General features: G+C 46.0%; 1 protein-coding gene across 1 annotated transcript in view; it reads left to right on the top strand.

Moving 5' to 3' along the window:
- Window positions 1-27,999, top strand: part of REV3L (REV3 like, DNA directed polymerase zeta catalytic subunit) — a 567,479-nt gene that overhangs the window by 483,449 nt on the left and 56,031 nt on the right. Inside the window, exons 27-28 of the mRNA XM_030199216.1 lie at window positions 9,117-9,231; window positions 23,515-23,652. Coding sequence (XP_030055076.1) covers window positions 9,117-9,231; window positions 23,515-23,652 — 253 coding nt within the window. The remainder of the gene's footprint in view (window positions 1-9,116; window positions 9,232-23,514; window positions 23,653-27,999) is intronic.

The following is a 27,999-nucleotide window of genomic DNA, read 5'->3' as shown; positions in this document are numbered from 1 at the left end:
CTCTTCTCTCTCCTTCTCTGCTCATATCCAGCAGATTGCCAAGACCTGTCGTTTCTTTCTTTACAACATCTGTAAAATTCGCCCCTTTCTTTCCGAGCACTCTACCAAAACCCTCATCCACACCCTTGTCACCTCTCGTTTAGACTACTGCAATCTGCTTCTTGCTGGCCTCCCACTTAGTCACCTCTCCCCTCTCCAATTGGTTCAAAACTCTGCTGCCCGTCTCGTCTTCCGCCAGGGTCGCTTTACTCACACTACCCCCCTCTCCTCAAGTCGCTTCACTGGCTCCCTATCCGTTTTCGCATCCTGTTCAAACTTCTTCTACTAACCTATAAATGTACTCACTCTGCTGCTCCCCAGTATCTGTCCACACTCATCTTTCCCTACACCCCTTCCCGTGCACTCCGCTCCATGGATAAATCCTTCTTATCTGTTCCCTTCTCCACTACTGCCAACTCCAGACTTCGCGCCTTCTGTCTCGCTGCACTGTACGTCTGGAATAAACTTCCTGAGCCCCTACATCTTGCCCCATCCTTGGCCACCTTTAAATCTAGACTGAAAGCCCACCTCTTTAACATTGCTTTTGACTCGTAACCACTTGTAACCACTCGCCTCCACCTACCCTCCTCTCCTCCTTCCTGTACTCATTAATTGATTTGATTTGCTTACTTTATTTTTGTCTATTAGATTGTAAGCTCTTTGAGCAGGGACTATCTTTCTTCTGTGTTTGTGCACGCCTTGTAGCGCTATAGAAATGCTAAATAGTAGTAGTAGTAGTAGCTACCTGAATTCCTATCTGCTTCCCATCTGATTATTGGAATTCATAGAAGCCCTGCTAGACAAAGTTCAGGCCTGGGCCTTTCTCCCAGACCAGCATTCAGGTCCACCAGTGAACAAGTCATGGCTCGGCAGATGATGAGATTGTTGGACCACGTGGCTGTCACATAACGCCTTAGCGCTACCCCTAGCACTCACCTGGGATTAACTTGTGGCCACCTGGTGGATCCTATCCAACACTGCCCAGGCCCGCTTGCTGAGTCCCACTTGCCTCTGGACAAGTTCTCCCACCCACGTTATTTCCGTGGTGGTTTCTAAGGACACTGGGAGCTGCAATCCTGGGTCCCTACAGTTCTTAGAAAAACCTCACAGACTGAGAACACAAGTTTCTAGGATTCTTAGTCAGTCCAGGACAACAGAGCTAAAAAAACTAATAGGTTTGCTATCAAAAAAGTAGAACAGTGAACAGTAATAGTTTTCAAACAGGAATAGGTAAAATAACAAGGATTTATACTCAGAGAGACAGATTCTTGCCCAAAGTGCAAGGGCACCAATGCACACCTGGGACACATGTATTGGAGCTGTACTTGAGTAAAAATGTTCTGGACTGAGTTAAACATACTTGTCACAGCTCTGGAACATGTCGTGGAAACCGTCCCCAAGGCAGCTGTTTGACCTATTTGGGATACAAAGGCCTGCCCCAGCGGAATTTAAAGGTTTTTTTAGGAGAGCAGTACTGATGGCGAAGCAAATTATACTACAATTGTGGTTGGCGACGGACAACCCAATCATATCCCACTGGAGATCAGCAATGATCCAAGCAAGTGCACTAGAGAAGAAAGGTATCCCGGACCTGGCCTCCAGGAGAGGCGAACAGTTTTGTAACACCTGGTCTCCCTTCTGGGACTCTCTTACCACAGCAGCACGAAGCAAGATATTGAACTGTTAATCTATGTTTGCTAGGGGATGGTAGGGGAGGTTGGGGGGGGGGGGGGGGGGGGGGGGGGGGGGGATAGGTGGGGAATAGTTGGGGAAGAAACAATAATGCAAGACGAACACTGTTGTTGTATTTGGACACGAATGTAAGTTGATCAAGTTTGGATTGCAATAAACATGATATATATTTAAAAAAAAAAACAACAACAAGGATTTAATGTTAAATCTGACATTTGTTACTACCTAAGTAGACTGCCACAACTTGACATTTTGTCCTTTAGATTGTAAGCTCTTTGAGCAGGGACTGTCTTTCTTTGTTAAACTGTACAGCGCTGCGTAACCCTAGTAGCGCTCCAGAAATGTTAAGTAGTAGTACCTGGGGAAGGTGAAGATATACATCTGTAGGGACAGACTCCACCAAAGTAGCTTTCTGTTCTCTTCTGAGGCTGTTTTAAGTCAGAGCAATGGATTGTTATCTGTGATGACAGTAAAGTCTCAACCATACAGATATGGTTGCAGTTTCTTAAGGGCCCACATTAGGGCCAGGCATTCTTTCTCAATTGTGGCTCAGATACACAATGGGGGGTGCTCTTCCCCTTTGCTACTCACTTGACTGAGCACAGCCCCAATGCCATATGTCAAGGCGGCAGTCTGTACTACAAATCTTTGCTAGTAGTTTGGCACAGTCTTTAACGTTTGGAAGGTCGTTTCACTCTCTGGTGACCAGGAAAAGATTTGGGGCAGTCTCTTTTTATTCAGGTCAGTCAGGGGCTTGCTTATTGTGCTATAGTGAGGGACAAGCTTTCTATAATACCCTGCTGTCCCAAGGAAGGCCAGCACTTGCTTTTTGGTTTGGAGGGTGGACCAATTTTGTATAGTTTTTACCTTAGCTTTCTCAGGCTTTAGCTGTCAACCTCCCATTCTATGTCCTAAATACTGGACTGCTGCCATTCCCATCTGACATTTGCTGGGTTTGATGGTCAGGTGAGCTTCCCGGATCCGGTCTAACACGCCACTTTATCAGATGGTCATCCTAGGTCTGACTGTACACAGCAATGTCATCAAGATAGGCCCTAACATGCTCCTGTTGTCCATCTAACAGACGATTGACCAAGCACTGCAACGTACTAGAGGCATTTTTCATCCCAAATGGCATTACAGTAAATTTATAAAGGCCAAATTAAATGCTGGCTCTTGAGCATCAGCTGTTAAGGGAATCTGCCAGTACCCTCGACTAAGGTCCATCATGTTCAGGTACTGGGCCCCAGTTTGTTTGCTTCCCTAATTTCCTTTAACATTTCTACATCCATCTGTTCATCCTGGCCAGGCGGACGGTAGTACACTCCTATCACTATCCTTTTCCCCTTTACACATGGAATTTCAATCCATAGGGATTCCAAGATGTGTCTTGTTTCCTGCAGAATTTTCAATCTATTTGATTCAAGGCTCTCCTTAATATACAATGCTACCCCTCCACCAATTCGATCCACCCTATCACTACGATATAACTTGTACCCCGGTATGACAGTGTCCCACTAGTTAGCCTCCTTCCACCAGGTCTCAGAGATACCTATTATATTTAGTGCAATATATTCTAACTCTCCCATCTTATTTCTTAGGCTCCTGATATTCACATATAGACATTTCAAACTATGTTTGTTGTTCCCATTTACATCATGCTCAGTACTTGATAGTATTAATTTGCAATCTTTTGTCTGAATTTTATTTAAGAAGGAAAGGGAAATGGGACTTGATATATTGCCTTTCTGAGGTTTTTGCAACTACATTCATAAGTACATAAGCACTGCCACGCTGGGAAAAGACCAAAGGTCCATCAAGCCCAGCACTCTGTCTCCGACAGCGGCCAATCCAGGCCCCAAGAACCTGGCAAAAACCCAAAATTTAATAACGATCAATGGACTTTTCCTTCAGGAATCTGTCCAGACCCCCTTTAAACTCAGCAAGGCCAGCTGCCGTCACTACCTTCTCCAGCAATGAGTTCCAGAGTCTAACCACACGCTGAGTAAAGAAAAACTTTCTCCAATTTGTTTTAAACCTACCACATTCTAATTTAATCTTGTGTCCCCTAGTTCTATTATTGTTAGAAAGCGTAAACAAACGCTTCACATCTGTCCGCTCTACCCCACTCATTATTTTGTAGACCTCTATCATATCACCCTCAGCCGCCTTTTCTCCAGGCTAAAGAGTCCTAGCTGTCTTAACCTCTCCTCATAAGGTAGTCGTCCCATCCCTTTATCATTTTCATCGCCCTTCTCTGCACCTTCTCCAATTCCTTTATATTTTTTTTGAGATGAGGCGACCAGAACTGAACACAATACTCCAGGTGCGGTCGCACCATGGAGCAATATAACGGCATTATAACATCCTCATGCTTGTTTTTCATCCCTTTTCTAATAATACTCAACATTCTGTTCGCCAACTTAGCCGCCGCAGCACATTGAACGGAAGATTTCAACATTCTATCCACGATGACTCCCAGATCCCTTTCTCGGTCTGTAACTCCTAAAGCGGAACCTTGCATGACATAGCTGTAATTCGGGTTCCTCCTTCCCACGTGCATCACTTTGCACTTGTCAACGTTGAACTTCATCTGCCATTTGGACGCCCAATCCCCCAGTCTCACGAGGTCCTCTTGTAATCTTTCATACTCCTCCCGCGACAAGACGACCCTGGATAACTTTGTGTCATCTGCGAATTTAATTACCTCACTAGTTACTCCCATCTCAAGGTCATTTATAAATATGTTAAAAAGCAGCGGTCCCAGCACAGACCTCTGAGGGACCCCACTAACTACCCTTCTCCATTGAGAATACTGACCATTCAACCCTACTCTCTGCTTCCTGTCTTTTAACCAGCTCTTAATCCATAATAATACACTGCCTCTGATCCCATGACTCTCCAGTTTCCTTTGGAGTCTTTCATGAGGCACTTTGTCAAACGCCTTCTGAAAATCTAGATATACAATATCCACCGGCTCCCCTTTGTCCACATGCTTGTTCACCCCCTCGAAAAAATGCAGTAGATTGGTGAGGCAAGACTTCCCTTCACTAAATCCGTGCTGACTTTGTCTCAGCAGCCCATGCTTTTGTACGTGCTCCGTAATTTTATTCTTAATAATAGCCTCCACCATTTTTCCCGGCACCGACGTCAGACTCACCGGTCTATAATTTCCCGGATCTCCTCTGGAACCCTTTTTAAAAATCGGCGTTACATTGGCCACCCTCCAATCTTCCGGTACCACACCTGATTTTAGGGATAAATTGCATATTACTAACAGCAGCTCCGCAAGTTCATTTTTCAGCTCTATTAATACTCTGGGATGAATACCATCCGGACCCGGTGATTTACTACTTTTTAGTTTGCAGAACTGCCCCATTACATCCTCCAAGTTTACAGAGAAATCATTTAGTCTTTCCGACTCGTCCGCTTCAAATACCTTTTCCGGCACCGGTATCCCTCCCAAATCCTCCTCGGTGAAGACCGAAGCAAAAAATTAATTTAATTTCTCCGCTACAGCTTTGTCTTCCCTGATCGCCCCTTTAACACCACCGTCGTCCAGCAGCCCTACCGATTCTTTAGCCGGCTTTCTGCTTTTAATATACCTAAAAAAATGTTTGCTATGTGTTTTTGCTTCTATCGCTAACTTTTTTTCAAAGTCCTCCTTAGCCCTCCTTATCTCCTTTTTGCATTTGGTTTGACATTCCTTATGCGGATTACATATATTCAGGTACTTATTTTGTACCAGGGGCAATGGAGGGTTAAGTGACTTGCCCAGAGTCACAAGGAGCTGCAGTGGTAATCAAACTCAGTTCCCCAGGATCAAAGTCCACTGCACTAACCACTAGGCTATTCCTCCACTCCTGATCTACTACGTTCTCTTTTGCAACCTCACTAAACTAAATCCTACAGTGCCTGCTAGAAGCTATCTGTTAATGCTGTGGTACAAAGTTTAAGTTTTAAAACTAAGGGGAAAAGACTATGGAGATTAGTTGATAAAATTTGTTTTTTTTATGTTTTTATTCCCAAAGCACAAAGCAAAATAGTGTTCACTTACCAGAGAAATGTCCTCTTCTCTCAGAACTTCTCAGAAAGAAAGTTCAGTGGGACCTTTCCTCTTTATATAGTTTTGAATCTAAAGGGACCTTTTCAAAACAGGCTGTTTGAAACTAACTCAGCAACCTATACAAATATTCCACTTCACACCTTAGTTAACACCTAATTGAGGTCACTGGCCCTGCTGCCTCTCCAGCAACCAAAGAACAGAAAATAACTGTCTTTTAGAACAAGATTTGAAAAGGGCTCCAAGTGCAGTGCTCTAGGGAAGGGGGGAGGCAAAGGGAGTTACATTTGGGGGTAAGGTTATTGGGTCAGGGGAGGGGGGAAGGGGTATAACGGTTAGGGTATAATTATCTAGTGAGTTAAGTCCCAGCTGTAGGGCTGGGGATAGTTGTTTAATGGGAATTGGGGAAGTAGGTAAGGGGACGGTTTGAATGTTCCAAAGTTTGTTAATATCAGGAACTTGCTGTAAAAGTGAAGGTAACTGACGGGATAGATGGTGCAGTAAAGTTGTTCCTGAATAAAGATAGGCTGTTAGTCTCTCACAGTATTATTTGGCGAACAAAATACTAACCAATCTGGTTGACTCCTAGTAAAAGACTTTGTTAAAAAAGGTGCGGATGGCAGCATTATTGGAAGGACATATGTAATAGGAATAAAGTGCACAATATAGGCAAAGGTTAATTAACCTAATGTTATTAAGTATTTGTTTCTCGGTCTTAGTGTTTAGTAGGGGGAGAGAATAGAATTATAAACACTTACTGGAAACAGGTTCATGCATGGGCAATCCTATATGAAGGGAATATGCTTATCTTACAGTGGAGGAGCTGACATAATGCATATTAGTAACTCTTTTCAATTAAAAACGTTTGAAATATAACTGGTGCAATGTGGGTGGGAGAAAATTTGATAAAAATTTTGAGAACGGAATTCCTTTTTCTACTCTGTACTTTATAGGCTTTTCATTTCTGTCAAACTATACAGAGATTGTTGAAGTTGTTTACATTGCTGGTTTCTCAATAAAAAATGTTAAAACGTAGAACAAAATTTGAGCCTTTTAAAGTTTTTGGCTGTTAAGTTTCTACCTCTAGAAAAGCTTTCAGTTTAAAACTATGGGGAAAATGCCTACTTCTAGAGAAAATTTCAATGTAAACTGTGGGAAAAGGGTTGTACTCTATAAGCACTGCCTGGATATCAGCCAAGTTATGAAGAATTTTATTTTGCATAAGAAATTAATTTTTAAAAAATGCAGACTTTGTACTATTTTTAATTTGTGTGGTATTGAGAAATGTGAATTTAAGATGACACCAAAGATGGCAAACCTCTGAGGCAAGCTAATTAGACTCTGATAACAAAGAACTGAGCATGAGAGTGACTAAAAACAGAGTGTCAGTTGTTATCACATTAAGCATAAGACTGTTCTCATGCAAACATATTGATATCCCAGTCTTCAGACCTCTAGGATCAACATTCCTAGCCTATGAACTCTATAACCATGTCAGATAGACCTAGAAGACCTGGAAACAACCCTCTGACATGGCAGTGTCGGTTTTACGATTCCCAACCTGGGAGAACTATAGAAGCAACACCCCTAGGTCAGAGAGATTCTGACCCTGGACCACTATTCCAGAGAAATTGACTGATGATCCCCAGGTCTGAGAGTCTAGAACAGGTTTGTCCAAGTTTACTTGGAGGGGCATTTTCGAAAGAAACGTCCAAGTTGCGATTTGGACATCTTTGCAAAACATCGAAATCCAGGGGCAGGGAAAACCGTATTTTCGAAAAAAGATGGACGTCCATCTTTCATTTAGAAAATAATGTCAGAGACATCCAAATCCTTGAATTTAGACGTTTCTGACTTTCGACGATTTTCGAAACCAAAAACGTCCAAATGCAAGCCATTTGGACGTGGGAGGAGCCAGCATTTGTAGTGCACTGGTCCCCCTGACATATCAGGACACCAACCGGACACCCTAGCTCCCTTACCTTGTGTGCTGAGCCTCCTAAAACCCACTACCCACAACTGTACACCACTACCATAGCCCTTACGGGTGAAGGAGGGCACCTATGTGGGTACAGTGGGTTTTGGAGGTCTCGCTGTTTTCTCCACAATTGTAACAGGTAGGGGGGTATGGACCTGGGTCCGCCTGTCTGAAGTGCACTGCAGTACCCACTAAAACTTGGGACCATCATGCGCTGTCATGGACCTGAGTATGACATCTGAGGCTGGTACGAAATATTTTTAAAGATGTTTTTTGAGGGTGGGAGAGGGTTAGTGACCACTGGGGGAGTAACGGGAGGTCATCCCTGATTCCATCCAGTGGTCATCTGGTCATTTCGGGCACCTTTTTGTACCTTATTTGTAAAAAAAAAACACGTCCAGGTGAAAACGTCCAAGTGTTCGTCAGGGGTGTCCTTGCTTTTTTCGATTATGGGTCAAAGATGTTCAAATGTTAGGCATGCCCAAGTCCCGCCTTTGCTTCGCCTCCGACATGCCCCCTTGAAATTTGGATGTCCTTGCGACGGACTGCAGTTGTAGACGTCCAAAATCGGGTTTCGATTATACCAATTTCGATGTCTCTAGGAGATGGACGTCCATCTTCCAATTTATGTCGAAAGATGGACGTCCTTCTCTTTCGAAAATGAGCCTGATAGTAACATAGTAAATGACGGCAGATAAAGACCTGAATGGTCCATTCAGTCTGTCCAATAGTCACATTCATTCTCAATTCTAGATAAAATCAACAGCAAAAACATGATATTATATACTTGATCATGGTCTTTCTTTGTTGTTTCTGGCTCTGTCCAAAATGCTGAAGTTTCCGTCAAAGCTCTCTACAGCCCATCCTAAATCGGATTGCTATATGCGAGACTCAGACTGTACAAGCCAGCCCAGCACTGGCCTTAGTTTATAGGGGAAGGGAATGGGACTTGATATACTTCCTTTCTGTGGTTTTTGCAACTACATTCAAAGTGGTTTACATAGTATATACAGGTACTTATTTGTACCTGGGGCAATGGAGGGTTAAGTGACTTGCCCAGAGTCACAAGGAGCTGCAGTGGGAATTGAATCCGCTGCACTAGCCATTAGGCCACGCCTCCATTTTAAGGAATGTACATGAGAGAGATCTGCATGCCCACCACATCACATCTGTTGTATGCAGATTTCTCTCATGCGTATTCCTTAGGGATATCCTGAAAACTTAGTCTACTTGCAGCCCTTGATGACTGAACATGGGCAAGCCTGGTCTGGAATGAGGGCAAATATTTAAAACAAGCACACCGGTTAATGCCAACTTTTATGTTATTTTTTCCGGTTCATTTAGTATGTTTGTGCTGCTAAAAGGTGCTACCAAGGAGCAGTCTTTCAAGATTGGTCAAGAGATTGCAGAAGCTGTAACTGCTGCCAACCCTAAACCAGTGAAGCTGAAGTTTGAGAAGGTAAGGATATGCATTACAGTGCAGCAAATACCCTCTGACTCTTGTACTGCTTCTTCTTGTCTTCCACTTGCTGATCACTTCCCTAGTCATCTCTTCAACATCTACTGCAGTGTATATTTATTTAAGATTAATTAAATCACGGGAGGATTGTGAAAAATTACAAGACAACCTTACGAGACTAGGAGACTGGACATCTAAATGGCAGATGACGTTTAATGTGAGCAAGTTCAAAGTGATGCATGTGGGAAAGTGGAACCTGAATTATAGCAACGTCATGCAAGGTTCCACGTTAGGAGTCACAGACCAAGAAAGGGATCTGGGTGTCATCATTGATGATACGTTGAAACCTTCTGCTCAGTGTGCTGCTGCGGATAAGAAAGCAAATAGAATATTAGGAAAGGAATGGAAAACAAAACTGAGGACGTTATAATGCCTTTGTATTGATCCATGGTGCGACCACACCTCGAATATTGTGTTCAATTCTGGTCGCCGCATCTAAAAAAAGATATAGTGGAATTAGAAAAGGCACAAATAAGGGCGACAAAAATGATAAAGGGGATGGGATGACTTCCCTATAAGGAAAGACTAAAGCGGCTAGGGCTCTTCAGCTTGGAGAAAAGGTGGCTGAGGGGAGATATGATAGAGGTCTATAAAATAATGAGTGGAGTTGAATGGGTAGACCTGAAGCCTCTGTTTATGCTTTCCAAAAATATTAGGACTAGTGGGCATGCGATGAAGCTACAAAGTAGTAAGTTTAAAAGGAATCTGAGAAAAGTTTTCTTCACTCAATGTGTAATTAAGCTCTGGAACGTTGCCAGAGAATGTGGTAATGGCGTTTAGCTTAGCAGAGTTTTAAAAAGGTTTGGACGGCTTCCTAAAGGAAAAGTCCATAGAACATTATTAAATTGGACTTGGGGAAAATCCACTGCTTATTTCTGGGATAAGCAGTATAAAATGTTTTGTATTTTTTCGGGATCTTGTCAGGTATTTCTGACCTGGATTGGCCACTGTTGGAACAGGATGCTGGGTTTAATGGACCTTTGGTCTGTCCCACTATGGCAATACTTCTGTACTTGTTTACTTTTGGAACGAATGAAAAATCAATTTACTTCTATACCACTCAGGGTTTTGTAGACCTCAGTCATATCTCCCCTCATCAGTCTCTGAAGAGCCCTAACATCTTTAGCCTTTCCTTCTATGAGAAGAGTTCTATCCCCTTTATTATTTCGGTCGCTCTCCTTTGAACCTTTTCTAATTCTGCTATTTTCTGTCTTATTCACCATCCCTTTCCTAATAATTCCTAGCATCCTGGTTGCTTTTTTTGGCCGCTGCCACACACTGTGCAGAAGATTTCAGCGTGTTATCTAGAACAACACCTAGATCTTTTTCTGAATTCTGACCCCCAAGGTGGATTATTCTTTCCAGTATGCATCACTTTGCATTTGTCCACATTAATTTTCATCTGCCATTTGGTGCCCATTCTTCCAATTTCCTAAGGTCTTCTTGAAATATTTCATAGTCCGCCCGTGTTGTAACAACCTTGAATAGTTTCGTGTCATCTTAAAATGTATTCACCTCACTCATTCTGATTTCTGTATAATTTATAAATATGTTAAATAGCACCAGTCCCAGTACTGATCCCTGCGGCACTCCACTGTTCACCCTCGTCCATTAAGAGAAATTACCATTTAACCCTACCTTCCGTTTTCTGTCCAATAACCAATTCCTAATCCACACCAGAACCTTGCCTCCTATCCCGTGACTCTTTAATTTTCTCAGGAGTCTCTCTAGAGGAACGTCATCAAAAGCTTTTTGAAAATCTAGATACACTACATCAACTGTTTCACCTTTATCCACATGTTTATTCACACCTTCAAACAAATGAAGCAAATTAGTGAGGCAAGACTTCCGTCGGCTGAACCCATGCTGGCTCTGTGCCATTAATCCATGTTTGTCTATGTGTTCTGTAATTTTATTATTTATAATAGTTTCCACTATTTTGCCCGGCACTGACGTCAGACTTACCGGTCTATAATTTCCCGGATCAACCCTAGAACCCTATTTAAAAATCGGCATCACTTTGTCCACCCTCCAATCTTCAGGTACTATGGACAATTTTAACAACACATATTACTAACAGCAGGTCAGCAATTTCATGCTTAAGTTCTTTGAGTACCCTTGGGTGTATGCCATCCAGTCCAGGTGATTTACTACTCTTTAGTTTGTCAGTTTGGCTCAGTACATCTTCCAGGTTCACCTAGATTTCTTTCAGTTCCTCCACATCATCACCCTTCAGGGCCGTGCCAACACAGTAAGCGTGGTAAGCGCCGCAGGGGGGGGCGCCTGCCTTCAAGGACGCCACGCCGTCGAGCTGTATTTTTTTAAAAAAAACCTTACTCCTCCGCTCCATCCCCGATTCCCCGGCGCTTTAAATTTACCTCACTCCGGCTCCGACGTCTGCGCAGCATCAGTGAAAGTGCTGCCTGTCTGACGTCTCTCCACCAGCCTTCCCTTCGCTTGTTCGTTCCCTCTGTGTCCCGCCCTCAAGGAAATGACGTCAGAAGAAGGCAGGACACAGAGGGAACGAACGAGCGAAGGGAAGGCTGGTGGAGAGATGTCAGACAGGCAGCACTTTCACTGACGCTGCGCAGACGTCGGAGGCGGAGAGAGGTAAATTTAAAGCGCTGGGGAATCGGGGATGGAGCGGAGGAGGCTCAGGCCAAACCCAGCCATTTCCTCCATCGCGCCCCAGACGGCAGCTTGGGGGAGTAGCGCTCGGCTCTTTGGCACCGCCCAGCTCTTCACGCGCCTTGGAGCCAGACAGGTCTGGGAGCAGGGTGCGCAGGCCAGCCAGCCAACTGATAGTCTGCAGGGGGCGCCAACTGATGGTCTGCAGGGGGGCGCCAGAGACCCTAGGCACGGCCCTGTCACCCTTGAAAAACAATTCCACTACAGGCAGATCTCGTACATCTTCTTCTGTAAAGACAGAAGCAAGGAATTCATTCAGTTTTTCAGCTGTGGGCTTGTCCTCCCTGAGCGCATCTTTTGCTCCTTCATGATCTAATGGTCCCACAAATTCCCTCGCAGGCTTTCTGCTTCAGATGTTCCTGAAAAAGTTGTTACTGTGAGTTTTAGACTGTGCAGCAAGTTTCTCTTGATTTTCTCTTTTAGCCTTCTTTATTAATGTTTTGCATCTGACTTGCCAGTGTTTATATTGCTTCTTATTTTCTTCATCTGGGTCCTTTTTCCATTCTTTGATGAACAGTCTTTTGGCTGTAATGGCCTCTTTTACTTCACCTTTTCATGCTGGCAGATGTTTTCTAAGCAGAGGGTTTCAAAGTATCGTAAACGATGACTCCTAGATCCTTTTCCCAGTCGGTGACTCCTAACACGGAACCTTGCATCACGTAGCTATAATTCGGGTTCCTCTTTCCCACATGCATCACTTTGCAGTTCCTCACATTAAACATCATCTGCCATTTGGATGCCCAGTCTCCTAGTCTTGTAAGGTTGTCTTGCAATTTTTCACAATCCTCTTGCGATTTAACAACTTTTGTGTCGTCATCTAATTTAATTAACTCACTAGTTATTCCCATATCTAGATCATTTATAAATATGTTATAAAGCAGCGGTCCCAACACAGACCCCTGGGGAACCCCACTTTCTACCCTTCTCCTTTGAGAATACTGACCATTTAACCCTACTTTCTGTTTTCTATCCTTTAACCAGTTTTTAATCCACAATAGAACACTACCTCCTATCTCATGACTCCAGTTTCCTCTGGAGTCTTTCATGAGGTACTTCGTCAAATGCCTTTTGAAAATCCAGATACACAATCTCGATCGGCTCCCCTTTACCAATATATTTGTTCACCCCTTCAAAGAAATGTAATAGATTGGTGAGGCTAGATTATAAGTACATAAGTGTTGCCACACTGGGAGAGACCAAAGGTCCATCAAACCCAGAATCTTGTTTCCAACAGTAGCCAATCCCGGTCACAAATACGTGGCAAGATCCCAAAAAAGTTCATTACATTTTGTGCCACTTATCCCAGAAATAAGCAGTGGATTTTCCCCAAGTCAATTTAATAATGGTGTATGAACTTTTCCTTTAGGAAGCCGTCCAGACCTTTTTTAAACCACGCTAAGCTAACTGCCTTTACCACATTCTCTGGCAATGAATTTCAGTGTTTAATTACACATTGAGTGAGAAAAGTTTCCTGGATTCCCCTTTTATCATTTTCATCGTCCTTCTCTGTACCTTTTCTAATTCCACTATATCTTTTTTGACATGCGGTGACCAGAATTGAACATAATATTCAAGGTGCTGTCGCACCATGGAGCGATACAAAGGCATTATAATGTTTTCTGTTCCTTTCCTTATAATACCTAACATTCTATTTGCTTTCTTAATCGCCTCCGCTTCACACTGAGCAAAGGGTTTCAATGTATCATCAATAATGACACCTAGATTCATTTCCTGGTCAGTGACTCCTAATGTGGAAACTTGCATAACGTAGCTGTAGTTCGGCTTCCTCTTTTCCACGTGCATCACTTTGCCCTTGCTCACATTAAATGTCTTCTGCCACTTGGATGCCCAGTCTCATAAGGTCCTCTTGTAATTTTTCACAGTCCTCTTGCAATTTAACAACTTTGAATAACTTTCTGTCGTCAGCAAATTTAATTACCTCACTAGTTACTCCCATCTTAAGATCATTTATAAATATGTTAAAAAGCAGCGGTCCCAGCACAGAACCCTGGGGAACCCCACTAGCTACCCTTCTCTATTAAGAATACTGACCATTTAACCCTACTCTCTGCTTTCTATCTTTTAACCAGTTTTCAATCCACAATAGTACACTACCTCCTATCCCATGACTCTCCAATTTCTTCTGGAGTCTTTCATGAGGTACTTTGTCAAATGCCTTTTGAAAATTCAGATACATAGTATCGACCGGCTCGCCTTTAGCCACATGTTTGTTAACCCCTTCAAAGAAATGTAGTAGATTGGTGAGTCAAGATTTCCCTTCACTGAATCCATGTTGGCTTTGTCTCATTAATCCATGCTTATGAATATGCTCTGTAATTTTGTTCTTTATAATAGTCTCTACCATTTTGCCTGGCACCAACATCAGGCTCACTGGTCTATAATTTCCTGGATCACCTCTTGAACCTTTTTTTAAAAGACTAACAGCATATCTCGGTCATATACTCAGAACACAAATACCAAATATAGAATAGGTGACCACAAACTATAAATATAAATTAAACTGAAATCCCAAGAAGCCGGACCTTGCATGTAGTACAATGCCAGAGAAATAGAAAGAGATACATTTCCTCATATACTCTGCAAAAAAGAAAGATAGCACATGACAAGGGATGGTTTTAAGAGGAATGTAACAACTAGAGCAAACTGCCTTTGGCCTCCTGGTCAGACAGAGCCCCAAGCCTTCCAGAAACTGAAGAATGCACAGCCTGGTAGTCAGCTTTGGGGATCCCTCCCAAATTTCTGCCCTGGTTCTGCTATGTCAAACACCAGAACTGGCAGGATGAACATTTCAAATCTGACATAGTCTAATAACAAACTAGAAATATATATATATATATAATTTATTTATTTTTTTACCTTTTTTTGTGTGGTCATTTTATTTTTTTAAATCATATTGGTCTCAGGCTTTGCATCCCTCTATCTTCTTTTAACTCACTTGCTAGGATCTCCTGTCCATTTGACAAGACAAGAACATCTAGAAGACAAAACTCGACACCATGGTTCAATGACGAATTTAAAAAACTCAAAACACAATCCAGGAAACTTGAACGAGCATGGAAAAAAACAAAAGATGAACTCACTCTCAACGCATGGAAACAAATCCATAGAAAATACAAATATGCAATATAACAAACCAAAAGATCCTACTACAAAATTAAAATAGGACTGGATTATAAAGATCTGAAGAAACTATTCCAACTCGTAAATAAGTTACTAGACACCACCCCTATCACCACAACCAATACAGACATCCCACCCCCAGACAAACTTGCGAACTACTTCAACGAAAAAATAACAAAATTATGCAACACACTTCCTCAGCATAACACCGACATCGAAATCTTCTTCAACGACCTGGACCTAATCCCTCATGAATACCCAGCTGACCATATCTGGTCAACATTTACCCTCCTCATCACTGAATCAGTCACACAAGCAACTCATAGGTTTGCCAGCACCCACTGCAAACTAGATATATGCCCAAGTCACCTAATTAAATCCGCCACTAGCTGCTTCATAGCAGACCTCACATCCCACCTAAACTTCATACTACAACAAGGTCTCTTACCCGAGGAAAATAGCAACATCCTACTCACCCCAATACCAAAAGACACTAAGAAAAACACAAACGACCTCACCAACTACCGCCCAGTTGCGTCTATCCCACTAGTAGTCAAACTCATGGAAAGCTTGATGACCAAACAGTTTACGGAATACATGGACAAGTTCTCAGTACTACATAACTGACAATCAGGATTCCGCCCTCACGATAGTACTGAAACTGTCCTAGTCACTCTCCTGGCAAAATTCAAGCAAGAAATAGCCACAGGTAAAAGCATACTTCTCCTCCAATTCGACATGTCGAGCGCATTCGACATGGTAAATCACAATATACTATTAAGACTCCTTGGCCACTTTGGGATTGATGGAAATGTACTTAACTGGATCAAAGGTTTTCTGACCACCAGAATATACCAAGTAAAATCAAACTCAAACATATCACCACCGTGGAAAGCAACCTGCGGAGTACCTCAAGGATCACCATTATCACCAATACTCTTTAACATAATGATGATCCCATTGGCAAAGTCCTAATCCAATCGAAGCCTCAACCCGTTCATATATGCAGACGACGTTACAATCTACATTCCTTTCAGGCATGACTTAACAGAAATAATCGATGAAATCAATGATGGCCTGAACATCATGGACTCCTGGGCAAACTCATTCCAACTGAACACTGAAAAAACACACTGCCTTATCCTCTCATCTCAATATAACAAATACAAACCCACAACCATAAACACCCCAGGACACACTCTCCCTACCTCAGACAGCCTAAAAATACTCAGAGTCACAATCGACTGCAACCTTACCCTTGAGAGCCAAGTAAACTCCGTAATAAAGAAAATGTTCTATTCAATGTGGAAACTTAAACGATTAAAACCTTTCTTCCTGAGAGAAATTTTCCGAAACCTAGTACAATCAATGGTCCTAGGCCATGCAGATTACTGCAATGGAATCTATGTGGGATGCAAAGAACAACTCACAAAAAAACTCCAGACCGCCCAAAACACAGCAGCCAGGCTGATATTTAGTAAAACACGATTCGACAGTGCTAAACCCCTCCGAGAAAAGCTGCACTGGCTCCCAATCAAAGAAAGAATCATCTTCAAAATCTGCACTTTGGTCCACAAACTTATCTGCAGAGTAGTCCCAGAATATATGATAGACCTCATAGATCTACCAACCAGAAACAGATTCGGATCAGCACGATCATACTTAAACCTACATTCTCCGAGGACAAGCAGGCTGCTTGTTCTCACTGATGGGTGACGTCCATGGCAGCCCCTCCAATCGGAAACTTCTCTAGCAAAGTCCTTTGCTAGTCCTCGCGCGCACCGCGCATGCGCGGCCGTCTTCCCGCCCGAAACCGGCTCGAGCCGGCCAGTCTTCTTTTGTTCGCACTCGGTACGGTCGTGTTTTCGCCGTGTCGAGCCCCGGAAAGTCGACCTCGCGCGTCCAAATTTATTTTGACGTGTTTTTTCTTCGGAAAAGTCTTTTCAAGTGTCGGGAAGTGCTCCGGAAACCCCCCCCCCCGGGTTTCGTGTTAATCCTCCCCGTACTTCCAGCTTTTTGCCCCGATAAGTTTTCTTTCGTCGTCGGGGTAGGCCTCTTTTCGGCCTCGGTCGAGATTTTCTCCCTTACAAATTTTTTGGTGCTCTTTTTCCGTCATTTCGGACTTTGATTTCGCCGGCGCGATTTTTCCGCCCATGACATCGAAGCCTTCCAGCGGCTTCAAGAAGTGCACCCAGTGCGCCCGGGTTATCTCGCTCACTGATCGACACTCGTCGTGTCTTCAGTGTCTGGGGGCCGAGCACCGCCCTCAGAACTGCAGTCTGTGTTCCCTGCTTCAAAGGCGGACTCAGGTAGCGAGACTAGCCCAGTGGAACGTGTTGTTCTCGGGCTCTTCGTCGGCATCGGCACCGGGATCTTCGAGTGCATCGACGTCGTCAGCGTCCAGACCATCTTCCTCGGCCGCCCCTGCATCGAGTGCATCGAGGCATCAGGCCTCTGCATCGGCGCCGAGACATCGGATAGCTGCATCGACGTCGGTGGTACCGGGACCTCGTCTGCTGATGTCGTCGGACGGTGGTGCATCGTCAGGAGTGCAGGTGAGGGCTGTCCATTCCCCTGCTGGTGGCGGTGAGCCTTCGGGTGGGTCTCCTCCTACCCTGAGGGCTCCTGCGGTACAGCCCCCCCGAGACCGACCTCCTTCGGCCTCGGCCCCGAGGAAGCGACGGCTGGATTCTACGTCCTCCTCGTCTGTGCCGGGGAGCTCCGGTGACATGCTTCGGAAGAAATCGAAGAAGCATCGACACCGGTCGCCTCCCCGAGTCGGCACCGAGAGCTCTGGGTCGCCGAGGGAGTCGGCACCCAGCAGGCATCGGCACCGAGAGGACCGCTCACCCTCTGTTCAAGAGGTGTCGATGCGCTCCACTCTGGACAGCCCGGAACAGCCTCCTCGCCCGGAACAGGTTCTGACGTCGACGCCTGCATCGACCTCTTTGCCTTTCTCTGCAGCCACTCTGAACGAGAGCCTCCGGGCCGTTCTCCCAGAGATTCTGGGAGAGCTGTTGCGCCCTATCCCTCCGGTACCGGCGGTGCTTGCGCCTCCGGTACCGTCGAGCGTGGCGCCGGCTGGCCCATCGCCCGGGGTGAGGTCCCCGACGTCGGTACCGCGTGCGGTGCCGACTGCGGCCACCTCCCAGGAGGGCTCCCCGACTACGTCGGCGGAGGGAGCTTCGCCGATGCGGGCCAGGGAGTCTACCTCTCGACGCCCCCATCGTGGACGTGGCTCCACTGAGTCGAGCCGGGCGAGGTTGCAGACACAGGTTCGTGAACTTGTGTCTGACACCGAGGGTGAGGCCTCGTGGGAGGAAGAAGAAGACCCCAGATATTTCTCTGACGAGGAGTCTGAGGGTCTTCCTTCTGATCCCACTCCCTCTCCTGAAAGACAGCTTTCTCCTCCTGAGAGTCTGTCTTTCGCTTCCTTTGTCCGGGAGATGTCTACGGCCATCCCCTTCCCGGTGGTTGTGGAGGACGAGCCCAGGGCTGAAATGTTTGAGCTCCTGGACTATCCTTCTCCACCTAAGGAAGCGTCCACTGTTCCCTTGCACCATGTCCTAAAAAAGACATTGCTTGCGAACTGGACAAAACCTCTAACTAATCCCCACATCCCCAAGAAGATCGAGTCCCAGTACCGGATCCATGGGGACCCAGATCTGATGCGCACCCAGTTGCCTCATGATTCTGGAGTTGTGGATCTGGCCCTAAAGAAGGCTAAGAGTTTTAGGGAGCATTCTTCGGCGCCCCCGGGCAAGGACTCTAGAACCTTAGACTCCTTTGGGAGGAAGGCCTACCATTCCTCTATGCTCGTGGCCAAAATCCAGTCTTACCAGCTCTACACGAGCATACACATGCGGAACAATGTGCGGCAGTTGGCGGGCTTGGTTGATGCTCTCCCCCCCGAGCAGGCCAAGCCTTTTCAGGAGGTGGTCAGGCAGCTGAAGGCGTGCAGAAAATTCCTGGCCAGAGGGGTGTATGACACCTTTGATGTTGCGTCCAGGGCCGCTGCTCAAGGTGTGGTGATGCGCAGGCTCTCATGGCTGCGTGCCGCCGACCTGGAGAATAGACTCCAGCAGCGGATTGCGGACTCGCCTTGCCGTGCGGACAACATTTTTGGAGAGAAAGTCGAACAGGTGGTAGAGTCTCTCCACCAGCGGGACACCGCATTCGACAAGTTCTCCCGCCGGCAGCCTTCAGCATCTACCTCTACAGGTAGAAGATTTTTTGGGGGAAGGAAGACTGTTCCCTACTCTTCTGGTAAGCGTAGGTACAATCCTCCTTCTCGACAGCCTGCGGCCCAGGCTAAGCCCCAGCGCGCTCGCTCTCGTCAGCAGCGTGCGCCTCAGCTAGGCCCCTCGGCTCCCCAGCAAAAGCAAGGGGCGAGCTTTTGACTGGCTCCAGCAGAGCATAGCCGACATCCAAGTGTCAGTGCCGGGCGACCTACCAGTCGGGGGGAGGTTGAAAGCTTTTCACCAAAGGTGGCCTCTAATAACCTCCGATCAGTGGGTTCTCCAAATAGTCCGGCAAGGATACACCCTCAATTTGGCCTCAAAACCTCCAAATTGTCCACCGGGAGCTCAGTCTTACAGCTTCCAGCACAAGCAGGTACTTGCAGAGGAACTCTCCGCCCTTCTCAGCGCCAATGCGGTCGAGCCCGTGCCATCCGGGCAAGAAGGGCTGGGATTCTATTCCAGGTACTTCCTTGTGGAAAAGAAAACAGGGGGGATGCGTCCCATCCTAGACCTAAGGGCCCTGAACAAATATCTCGTAAAAGAAAAGTTCAGGATGCTTTCCCTGGGCACCCTTCTCCCCATGATTCAGCAAAACGATTGGCTATGCTCTCTGGACTTGAAGGATGCCTACACACACATCCCGATACTGCCAGCTCACAGACAGTATCTGCGATTTCAGTTGGGCACACGCCACTTCCAGTACTGTGTGCTACCCTTTGGGCTCGCCTCTGCGCCCAGGGTGTTCACAAAGTGCCTAGCTGTGGTAGCAGCGGCACTTCGCAGGCTGGGGGTGCACGTGTTCCCATATCTCGACGATTGGCTGGTGAAGAAAACATCCGAGGCAGGAGCCCTGCAGTCCATGCAGATGACTATTCGCCTCCTGGAGCTACTGGGGTTTGTGATAAATTATCCAAAGTCCCATGTTCTACCAGTGCAGAAACTCGAATTCATAGGAGCTCTGCTGGATTCTCGGACGGCTCGCGCCTATCTCCCAGAGACGAGGGCCAACAACTTGTTGTCCCTCGTCTCGCGGGTGCGAGCATCCCAGCAGATCACAGCTCGGCAGATGTTGAGATTGCTGGGCCACATGGCCTCCACAGTTCATGTGACTCCCATGGCCCGTCTTCACATGAGATCTGCTCAATGGACCCTAGCCTCCCAGTGGTATCAGGCTGCTGGGGGTCTAGAAGACGTGATCCACCTGTCCACGAGTTTTCTCGAATCCCTGTATTGGTGGACAATCTGGTCCAATTTGACTCTGGGACGTCCTTTCCAAATTCCTCAGCCACAAAAAGTGCTGACAACGGATGCGTCTCTCCTGGGATGGGGAGCTCATGTCGATGGGCTTCACACCCAAGGAAGTTGGTCCCTCCAGGAACGCGGTCTACAGATCAATCTCCTGGAGTTGCGAGCGATCTGGAACGCTCTGAAGGCTTTCAGAGATCGGCTGTCCCATCAAATTATCCAAATTCAGACAGACAACCAGGTTGCCATGTACTATGTCAACAAGCAGGGGGGCACCGGATCTCGCCCCCTGTGTCAGGAAGCCGTCAGCATGTGGCTCTGGGCTCGCCGTCTCGGCATGGTGCTCCAAGCCACATATCTGGCAGGCGTAAACAACAGTCTGGCCGACAGACTGAGCCGGATTATGCAACCTCACGAGTGGTCGCTCAACTCCAGAGTGGTGCGCCAGATCTTCCAAGCGTGGGGCACCCCCTTGGTGGATCTCTTCGCATCTCGAGTGAACCACAAAGTCCCTCAGTTCTGTTCCAGGCTTCAGGCCCCCGGCAGACTGGCATCGGATGCCTTCCTCCTGGATTGGGGGGAGGGCCTGCTGTATACTTATCCTCCCATTCCTCTGGTGGGGAAGACTTTGTTGAAACTCAGACAAGACCGAGGCACCATGATTCTGATTGCTCCTTTTTGGCCGCGTCAGATCTGGTTCCCTCTTCTTCTGGAGTTATCCTCAGAAGAACCGTGGAGATTGGAGTGTTTTCCGACCCTCATCACGCAGGACGAAGGGGCTCTTCTGCATCCCAGCCTCCGGTCCCTGGCTCTCACGGCCTGGATGTTGAGAGCGTAGACTTTGCCTCTTTGGGTCTGTCAGAGGGTGTCTCCCGCGTCTTGCTTGCTTCCAGGAAAGATTCCACTAAGAGGAGTTACTTCTTTCTGTGGAGGAGGTTTGCCGTCTGGTGTGACAGCAAGGCCCTAGCTCCTCGCTCTTGTCCTACACAGACCCTGCTTGAATACCTTCTGCACTTGTCTGAGTCTGGTCTCAAGACCAACTCTGTAAGAGTTCACCTTAGCGCAATCAGTGCATACCATTACCATGTGGAAGGTAAGCCGATCTCAGGACAGCCTTTAGTTGTTCGCTTCATGAGAGGTTTGCTTTTGTCAAAGCCCCCTGTCAAGCCTCCTACAGTGTCATGGGATCTCAATGTCGTTCTCACCCAGCTGATGAAACCTCCTTTTGAGCCACTGAATTCCTGCCATCTGAAGTACTTGACCTGGAAGGTCATTTTCTTGGTGGCAGTTACTTCAGCTCGTAGAGTCAGTGAGCTTCAGGCCCTGGTAGCCCAGGCCCCTTACACCAAATTTCATCATAACAGAGTAGTCCTCCGCACTCACCCTAAGTTCTTGCCAAAGGTCGTGTCGGAGTTCCATCTGAACCAGTCAATTGTCTTGCCAACATTCTTTCCCCGTCCTCATTCCTGCCCTGCTGAACGTCAGCTGCACACTTTGGACTGCAAGAGAGCATTGGCCTTCTACCTGGAGCGGACACAGCCCCACAGACAGTCCGCCCAATTGTTTGTTTCTTTTGATCCCAATAGGAGGGGAGTGGCTGTAGGGAAACGCACCATATCCAATTGGCTAGCAGATTGCATTTCCTTCACTTACGCCCAGGCGGGGCTGGCTCTTGAGGGTCATGTCACGGCTCATAATGTTAGAGCCATGGCTGCGTCGGTAGCCCACTTGAAGTCAGCCTCCATTGAAGAAATTTGCAAAGCTGCGACGTGGTCATCTGTCCACACATTCACATCTCATTACTGCCTGCAGCAGGATACCCGACGCGACAGTCGGTTCGGGCAGTCAGTTCTTCAGAACCTGTTTGGGCTTTAGGATCCAACTCCACCCCCCGAGGGCCCTGTTTGTTCTGTTCCAGGCTGCACTCTCAGTTAGTTGGTAAATTTTTTAGGTCAATCTCAGTTATGTCCTCGCCGTTGCGAGGCCCAATTGACCATGGTTGTTGTTTTGAGTGAGCCTGGGGGCTAGGGATACCCACCCCATCAGTGAGAACAAGCAGCCTGCTTGTTCTCGGAGAAAGCGAATGCTACATACCTGTAGAAGGTATTCTCCGAGGACAGCAGGCTGATTGTTCTCACAAACCCGCCCGCCTCCCCTTTGGAGTTGTGTCTTCCCTTGAAGTGTATTGTCTTGCTACATACTGGACTGGCCGGCTCGAGCCGGTTTCGGGCGGGAAGACGGCCGCGCATGCGCGGTGCGCGCGGGCGCGCGAGGACTAGCAAAGGACTTTGCTAGAGAAGTTTCCGATTGGAGGGGCTGCCGTGGACGTCACCCATCAGTGAGAACAATCAGCCTGCTGTCCTCTGAGAATACCTTCTACAGGTATGTAGCATTCGCTTTACCCAAATTGCAAAGGACTTAAGTACAAAACAACTTTACGCATCCTGCTTCTCCTACACAAGCGCACAACTATGGAATGGACTCCCAAAAGCTGTGAAAACAATCCATGACCATCTAAACTTCAGGAAATCATTAAAAACCAACCTCTTCAAAAAGGCTTACCCCACTGACCCACTGTAAATCCCCACCCCGAGCAACACATCCTAACCAATGATAGTACTGGACAATATACAATCTTCACTCCCTCCAATCCACATGGTTCCTAATACACACCTACTTCTTTTGACCACAATATCACCTGTATTTGTTATCAACCGAATTGGCAAATGCCATTACAGTACTATGTAAGCCACATTGAGCCTGCTAACAGGTGGGAAAATGTGGGGTACAAATGTAACAAATAAATAAATACCCTCATATAGTTCTTTATATAATCATGTGATGAGCTCTGTGTCTTCTCCCACAGTGCAAAAGAGGTATAAGGAGTGTTTCCTTTTCTTTTCTACAGGTTTATTTACCTTGTGTCTTGCAAACAAAGAAAAGATACGTGGGTTATATGTATGAAACAGTTGATCAGAAGGACCCGGTATTTGATGCAAAAGGAATAGAGACTGTTCGAAGAGACTCCTGCCCTGCTGTTGGCAAGGTCAGTTCATGTGATTGTATGCCTAAGTTCTCACGTGATTCTCTCTGAAGCCCATGTTGATTTTGTTTTAAAAAGTCAGCACTACATAACATTTCTGCATAGAATATTTTTTACATTAATATGTACTGGACATTTTTTTCTCTTATAATTTAAGCGATGCAATTTCATAAGAAGCAGGCGTGAGTGTAGTACTCACTTCTGCTGCCTTTCCTTTCACCCAGCAGGCTCTGCTAGTGGGTCACCATTCCCCCCCACCCCCCCAATCTAGTTTTAACAAGTGGGAAAAGCATGCGGAGAATGCCTCATGGAATTGTTTCCAACCCCTTTGGATGAATGTTTGTGTATATAGATCTTTTGTTGTCTGTGTGTGTGTGTTTGACCCAGAGAAGAGAGGAAAGGGACTGTTTGAATGGAGAAATCCCTAATCATTCCTTTGGTTTGGAAAGAACAATAAAATTAAACCAAATGTGATATATTTAACCATCAAACAACAAGGAGTGGGAACGGGATCAGGTTCTTCAAGAACAGACTTAGGACACCGGAATGGAATTATGGAAGCATTATTCCATTCCGGCATCCTGAATCTGTTCTTGAAGAGCCTGATCCTGTCCCCACGCCTTGTTGTTTGATGGTTAAATATATCACATTTGGTTTAATTTTGTTTTTCTTTCCAAACCAATGGAATGATTAGGAATGATCCATAATTCCATTCCGGCGTCCTGAATCTGTTCTTGAAGAGCCTGATCCCGTTCCCACGCCTTGTTGTTTGATTCTAGCCACCCCATGGGACCTTTGTGTTCTTTCCACTTTTTGTGGTTGTTTTGCACTTGCAATATATTTAACCATTACATGTCACTGTCAACAGATTTCAAAGAATGAATTTTACAGTTTAACCATAGGATGCCTCTGTCCCAAGGCAATATTTTTCACCACCACCAGATGACTCTATACACATCAACTAGTAGGAAACTACACAGTTGAGTTATATGAACATAAGAATAGCCATACTGGGTCAGACAAGTGGTCCATCTAGCTCAGTATCCTGCTTCCAACAGTGGCCAATCCAGCTCACAAGTGCCTGACAGAAGTCCAATTAGTAGCAACATTCCATGCTACCAATCCTGCTTTTCTATGCTACCAATCCCTTGCTTCAACTAGGAGCCAATATAATCTTATTAGTAGGGAAGTTATTGAATCATATGTAGACCCAGAACGACTCAATCTGGCCTGCTGAGTTTTGAACCACCTGTGACTTAAAAATGTGCTGACGACAAGCCAACTACCCTTAATCTTATCCACGATTGGTAGGTCCTCACCTGACAGGATTTGTTAAGGGACAGAATGCAATTGCTAATGTGCGACACTTGCTTTGTGCAATGGAGTCCTCGACAGACACATCACATAGAGTCTATATTGGTGGGCTTTGATATTGCTCTATAAAGACCCATGGGCACAAGTCTTGGTGAATGGCCTACTTTCCTCCAGGTTTACCATACAGAAGGGTACACATCAGGGATGTCCTATATCCCCCCCCCCCCCCCCCCCCCCCCCCCCGTTTGTGTTAGCTATAGAGCCTGTGGCCCTAAAGTTACAAATGGGCCCAGCTATTTCTGGAATTGAGTGGGCTGGAAAGAATTCAAACTGGCCTTATTTGCAGATGATTTACAGCTTTCTTTATCACGGACCTTAGATTTGTTAACGGACTACGGTTCTATATTTAGGTTTGTGGATAAATCAAGACAAATCTGAAGTGTTATCTTTAATTAGAGATCTAGATTAAAAAATGGCCAGGGACTTTCCCTCTTAAGTGGGCAGGAGAGAAGTTTAAATACTTGAGTTTGCTGATTCCAAACAATTTAGCTAATTTGTATATATGTAATATCTCCAAACTGCTGAGATACTCAATTGTTATATATATATATATATATATATATATATATATATATATATATATATATATATATATATATATATATATATGTATGTATGTTGAATACAATTTGTGAAAATGATTCTTTTCCATAGCGTCCTACAGATCAATCCAGAGACTTGTGGGTTATGTCCCTCTACCCGCAGGTGGAGATAGAACTTCAGAGGTTTATTATATGTAGTCATGTGCATCCATCTCAACCTCAGTATTCTCTCTATCTAGCAGGTGGAGGGTCATCATAACTGTGCAGCTCTGGATTGATCAGGCTCATGGAGTTCCCTTCGGGCACCAGTTGAACCTGGATTGGGATTAAGGTCCCTGTATGGGAATCTTTGGTGCGCACCTGGTGGTGCCAGGTGCCTCCTTTCCTTCGTCCATCACCCTTTGCCTTCCTATGGGATGAGTGCCCTGAGCAGTTGAGTTGGCCAGCAGCTTCTCTCCTGCCTCTTTAAGAGAAAAAAAAAAAAGAGAGAGAGAGAGTGGCTGCCTGAGGTAAGATTTTTTTATTTAGATAAATTGACTGAAGAATTCTTAGGCAGAGGCGGCAGTTTGGCACGGGAGGGGACAGTCCTTGATTCTTGGACGGCTCTCTCAGGATGTCGGCTCCCTCAGAAGCTGCAAAGTGCTGCTCCTGGTGTGGAAGCCGGTGAGCAACGTCTGGGGAGTGTGAAGTGTGTGTGCGGCAGTCCACAGTGTTCCCTGGGTTCCCCTGTGTCGGGCGACAACGGAGTCAATTCGGGAAGTCTTTTGGTGGAAACCTCAGGTCCCTCGTTGCTGTGAGCATCGGTGGGTGCCATTTTCTCTCTCCCCCCGTGTTCGGGCCCTCACGTGGCGCCGGGTCACACCCCCCCCCCCCCCCCCCCCCCCTGTGAACCTCCCTGCAGAGTGGACAGCTTTTTCAGGGGAAACGGATGCTACTAGTGCCGTGGGGTCAGCAAATGACCCTTTTTCTCCAGAATTTGTGCTTCTGATGCACAAAGCCTTCATCTTAAAGAGGGGGGGGGGGGGGTCTTTAGCTTCCATGTCTTCCCAGCCTGGGCCTTCTCCTTCTTCCTCACAATCTCTCATGCCTAAGCGCCCCAGGGTGCAAGAAGTGCTTTTTCCTGAAGGATCGTCCACAGATTTTACGGAGGAGGCTGATTTGCCCAAGGAAGGGGATGATCCTACCGCAAAATCTGTTATCAACCGACTGGGCAAATACCTTGACAGTACTATGTAAGCCACATTGAGCCTGCAAATAGGTGGGAAAATGTGGGGTACAAACGCAATAAATAAATAAATGGCTGTTCCGCAGGGAAGATCGTCCCAATATTATTGTCCAGGCGCTAGAAATTTTTGATATTTCTGTGCCAAAATCTTCTTCTGCCCCTACTCCTCCTCCCTCAGTCATGTCAGGTACCAAATGGCTGGCCAGGTCCTTTCATATTCATGAGGCTATGAAAATTATTATTATTATTAGCATTTGTATAGCGCTACCAGACACACGCAGCGCTGAACACCTGGCACGGAGAGACAGTCCCTGCTCAATAGAGCTTACAATCTAAAAAAACACAGACAGACAAGACAATTAAGGGAGAGGGAAGTACTGAGTGAGAAGGAACAAGTGGGAGGGCAAATGAGTAGTGGTTAGGATCCAAAAGCAGCAGTGAAAAGGTGGGTTTTCAGCATAGATTTGAAAACAGGTAGAAATGGAGCTAGACATACAGGTTCAGGAAGTCTATTCCAGGCATAAGGTGCCGCGAGAGTAAAGGAACGAAGCCTGGAGTTAGCAGTGGAGGAAAAGGGGGACGACAAGAGAGATTTGTCCAGTGAGTGGAGGTCACGGGGAGGAATGTAGGGAGAGATGAGACTGGAGAGGTAATGGGGGGCTGCAGAATGGATGCATTTAAAGGTCAGTAAGAGAAGTTTGAACTGTATGTGGAAGCAGACAGGGAGCCAGTGAAGTGACTTGAGGAGTGGGCTAGTGTGGGTATAACGATTTTGGTGGAAAATAAGTCGTGCTGCAGAATTTTGGACAGACTGGAGAGGAGAGAGATGGCTGAGCGGAAGACCAGTGAGAAGTAAATTGCAATAATCCAAACGAGAGGTGACAAAGGTGTGGATAAGGATTCTGGTAGTGTTTTCAGAAAGGAAGGGGTGAATTTTGCTAATGTTGTAGATAAAGAAACGACAGGTTTTGGCGATCTGTTGAATATGTGCAGAGAAGGAGAGAGAGGAATCAAAGATGACACCAAGATTACGAGCCGAGGAGACAGGAAGGATGTGAGAGCCATTAACAGACATAGAGAATGGGGGAAGAGGGGAGGTGGGTTTAGGGGGGAAAATGAGAAGTTCAGTTTTAGTCATGTTTAGCTTCAGATGGCGTAGAGACATCCAAGCAACAATGTCAGACAAGCAGGATGAAATTTTGTCCTGGA

The sequence above is a fragment of the Microcaecilia unicolor genome, chromosome 3 (assembly GCF_901765095.1).
Source record: "Microcaecilia unicolor chromosome 3, aMicUni1.1, whole genome shotgun sequence".
Lineage (NCBI taxonomy): Eukaryota > Metazoa > Chordata > Amphibia > Gymnophiona > Siphonopidae > Microcaecilia > Microcaecilia unicolor.
The sequence above is the reverse complement of the archived record's forward strand: the minus strand, read 5'-3'. Positions and strand labels throughout refer to the sequence as shown.